Source organism: Ascaphus truei, assembly GCF_040206685.1.
Source record: "Ascaphus truei isolate aAscTru1 chromosome 12 unlocalized genomic scaffold, aAscTru1.hap1 SUPER_12_unloc_5, whole genome shotgun sequence".
NCBI lineage: Eukaryota > Metazoa > Chordata > Amphibia > Anura > Ascaphidae > Ascaphus > Ascaphus truei.
Window position 1 is genome coordinate 362375 of NW_027453841.1, and position 3897 is coordinate 366271.

Consider the following 3897-nt stretch of genomic DNA (forward strand, 5'->3'; position numbering starts at 1 on the left):
AGAATATAATTCCTTATAAATTGCATGCAAGAAGGGGGGATGTGAGTAATAATTAGGGGATAAAATGCCCTTTTCTTGCAGCCTCAGAAACACAAAGTCAGAGCAGTGTTTGTGATCCGGGAGGATGAAAGTCAGGGGGGGCTTAGTGATTATACCCAATGAGAAAGAAGCTCACTCCGATAACTAACCAATCACAGAGCAGCAGGCTCTCTATATAAGTCCCGGCAGGTCCCCGCCCCCAGTATAACTTTCTGTCAGTGTGTTGGAGATTTTACCTGCAGCTGCAATGGCCGAGACCGCTCCTGCTCCTCCAGCTGAAAGCGCCGCCAAGAAGAAGCAGCCGAAGAAAGCTGCCGGAGCCTCGAAAAGCCGCCCAGCAAAGTCCGGTCCCAGCGTGTCCGATCTGATAGTGAGAGCTGTGTCCGCCTCTAAGGAGCGCAGCGGGGTCTCCTTGTCCACTCTGAAGAAGGCTCTGGCTGCAGGAGGCTACGATGTGGAGAAGAATAACAGCCACCTGAAGCTGGCTCTCAAGGGCTTGGTGAGCAAGGAAACCCTGATCCAGCTGAAAGGGAGCGGAGCCTCCGGATCGTTCAAGCTGAATAAGAAGCAGCTGGAGAGCAAGGAGAAGGCGGCCAAGAAAAAGGATGTGGGGAAACCCAAGAAGCCAGTGGCAAAGAAACCCGCCAAGTCCCCCAAGAAACCCAAAAAGGCTCCGGCGGGAGTGAAGAAAAGCCCCAAAAAGGTCAAGAAACCGGCGGCCGCCAAGAAGCCAGCAAAAAGCCCGAAGAAGTCTAAAGCTGCCAAGCCCAGGAAGGCTGTGAAGAGCCCGGCGGCTAAAAAGGCTGCAAAGCCAAAAGCTGCTAAGAGTCCAGCTAAGGCCAAGGCAGCCACACCCAAAGCAGCAAAGCCCAAGAGGGCGGCAGCTCCTAAGAAGTGAGACCGACAACTTCAGCCTCTTACAAACACAAAGGCTCTTTTAAGAGCCACCACAACCCCACATAGAGAGCTGTGCACATAATGTGTAACTGGGAATGTTTCTCCAACTTATCCCATGCAGGGGTTTGTGTTACACTGCCAGAGCATAAGTGTATATGCATTGATACTGCGAGCACTGTAAGGTGCATGTGTAAGTTTGTAGTCCCTAACCTATTGCACGAATACATGTTTCTCAGACAAACTGACATATTAGGTGACATTATGGTTTTGTTTGTGTCTACATAATATTCACATACACGGTTTATAGAAAATAAAAATAGTTTAGTTTACATCAGAAAAACTTATTTATCACCATGTTATAAAAGTGTTTACATCACATTGAAAGCATCAAGCACATGCTATTCCCTAATACTTCAGTTTGATCACAAGTGGCACATGGGAGGGGGGACATTTACAGGTTTGTCTTTACGTGCACCCATATACAGGATGAAATGGTGACTGCATGCAAGTCTATATATCACATGACAAAGAATACACAAATATTGAAGGTGCGTTTATCTATATTGTCACACATCAAGTACATATGTTGATACAAGGATAACACACTTCTTTAATTCTCTATATTGAGATCAGTATCCGTGTGTTAATATTGATCAGGCCATTTCATTGAAAATGTGGTGGCTCTTAAAAGAGCCTTTGTTTTTCGGGTGTAAACGAAGTCAGGGTGCAGCCGGCCTAAGCTCTCTCCCCTCTGATCCTGCGGGCCAGCTGGATGTCCTTGGGCATGATGGTGACCCTCTTGGCGTGGATAGCGCACAGGTTGGTGTCCTCGAAGAGCCCCACCAGATAAGCCTCGCTGGCCTCCTGCAGAGCCATGACAGCCGAGCTCTGGAAGCGCAGGTCAGTCTTGAAGTCCTGGGCGATCTCCCGGACCAGGCGCTGGAAGGGCAGCTTGCGGATGAGCAGCTCGGTGGACTTCTGGTAGCGGCGGATCTCCCTGAGAGCCACAGTACCGGGCCGGTAGCGGTGAGGCTTCTTCACTCCGCCGGTGGCCGGTGCGCTCTTTCTGGCAGCCTTGGTCGCTAGCTGCTTACGGGGAGCCTTCCCTCCGGTGGATTTCCGGGCGGTCTGCTTGGTCCGGGCCATCCTGTGCTGCTGTGTCAGTGCGCGTCTCCGGTCAGGAACTAATAAAGAAAAAAAACGCTGCAGCTGCGTATTTATGGACTGCAGATCGCTGTGATTGGCTGCTTTGGTCCCGCCCTTCGCTCTGATTGGTTCTGTGAGAGCCGTTGCGATGTTCAAAAATCCCGCCTCAGACCGATATCGTCCTAATAAAGTTATTATTTATTTAGTGCTTGTAAGTGGGACAATTAAAAAGATTTAATGTGATAACATTAGTGTTTGCACAGATACAGCACAGAGCTCTCTGACATGGAACATGTACTTATACCAAGTATTCAAATGATCTTTAATCGGTGAAATGTAATATGAGGGGTTTTCTTTCCCAGATCATTGCTTCAATGGGACTTTCTTGGTTCCTCTTCTTCTAATGTTCACATTGTGTTATTATTATAAACCCGAACACAGAGACACAAAGAGGCGGAACCGCGCGGCTCGTTTCCTTAATGCCTGCAGTTCCCAGAGCACCACACGGTGGCAGTGCTGCGCTATAAATGGGGCTTCCCTAAATGTCTTCTCGCTCTGATTTATTCATTGATTGAGATTACATTGATTAGAAATTGAGAGCTTTTCTTTGGAGAATAGAGAGATTATTCATTAGATTCATTCAATTCATTCATTAGAGATTTTGGATTGGAGGGATTCAGATTGATTGAACTGACCGGAGAGGCTGATGACTCCTCGAGTGGGTCACTTCCCATCACAGCGCCCGCCGCCGACACCACTTTCCGGAGTTTCAGTCGGGGATGTATTGACTGGCCCGTTTGGAGAGCCGCCGCTGCCACATGGTTCATTGCCCATCGCTTTGCTTTATAGCTTTATTGCACTGTATGCTGAGTTCTGTGTGCATTACTGAGCCCAGAGCTGCGACTTGCTGTGACCCCCGGCCTTGCCCCCCCCCCCTGCCTAGTGCTGTGCCCCCCCCTGTTTAGTGCAGTGCCCCCCCCTGTGCTCTGTGCCCCCCCCCGTGCTCTGTGCCCCCCCAGTGCTCAGTGCCCCCCCCTGTGCGCCACCCTGTGCTCTGTGCTGCGCCCCCCTGCGCTCTGTGTTGTGCCCCCCCGCGCACTCTGCTGTGCCCCCCTGCGCTCTGTGCTGTGCCCCCCTGTGCTCTGTGCTCCCCCCTGTGCTCTGTGCTGTGCCCCCCCTGCGCTCTGTGCTGTGCCCCCCCTGCGCTCTGTGCTGTGCCCCCCCTGCGCTCTGTGCTGTGCCCCCCCTGCGCTCTGTGCTGTGCCCCCCCTGCGCTCTGTGCTGTGCCCCCCCTGCGCTCTGTGCTGTGCCCCCCCTGCGCTCTGTGCTGTGCCCCCCCTGCGCTCTGTGCTGTGCCCCCCTGCGCTTGGTGCCGTGCCCCCCCTGCGCCGTGTGCTTTTGCTCCCTGCGTTGCGTGCTTTGGGCCGTGTGCTCACCGCCGTGCGCCGTGTGTGGCTCTGATTTGGGCCGTGTGCCCGCCGCCGTGCGGGTGCGTGGCTCTGATTTGGGCCGTGTGCCCGCCGCCGTGCGGGTGCGTGGCTCTGATTTGGGCTGTGTGCTCGCCGCCGTGTGTGTGTGTGGCTCTGACTTGTGCCGTGTGCTCACCGCCGTGCGTGTGGCTCTGATTTGTGCCGTGTGCCCGCCGCCGTGCGTGTGGCTCTGATTTGTGCCGTGTGCCCGCCGCCGTGCGGGTGCGTGGCTCTGGTCTGCGCCTTATTATGGCAGAGGCAAATGTGCCACCTATGGAGACTGCAATACATGATGCTGCAGAAGACATGGACTACACTTTAGTGAAGAAGAGAGGGCGAGCAAACT

At 53.3% G+C, this 3897-nt stretch overlaps 2 protein-coding genes across 2 annotated transcripts; one reads left to right on the forward strand and one right to left on the reverse strand.

Annotated features, from left to right (window-relative positions):
• Nucleotides 1-271: 271 nt before the first annotated feature.
• Nucleotides 272-1137, forward strand: LOC142473735 (histone H1-like). The gene has a single exon (XM_075580772.1). It carries the CDS (start codon nt 287-289, stop codon nt 935-937), a length of 651 nt encoding a protein of 216 aa, XP_075436887.1. The 5' UTR covers nt 272-286; the 3' UTR covers nt 938-1137.
• Nucleotides 1138-1610: 473 nt separating this feature from the next.
• LOC142473736 (histone H3) lies at nt 1611-2129 on the reverse strand. Its single transcript, XM_075580773.1, has one exon. It carries the CDS (start codon nt 2080-2082, stop codon nt 1672-1674), a length of 411 nt encoding a protein of 136 aa, XP_075436888.1. The 5' UTR covers nt 2083-2129; the 3' UTR covers nt 1611-1671.
• Between the last annotated feature and the right edge of the window lie 1768 nt (nt 2130-3897).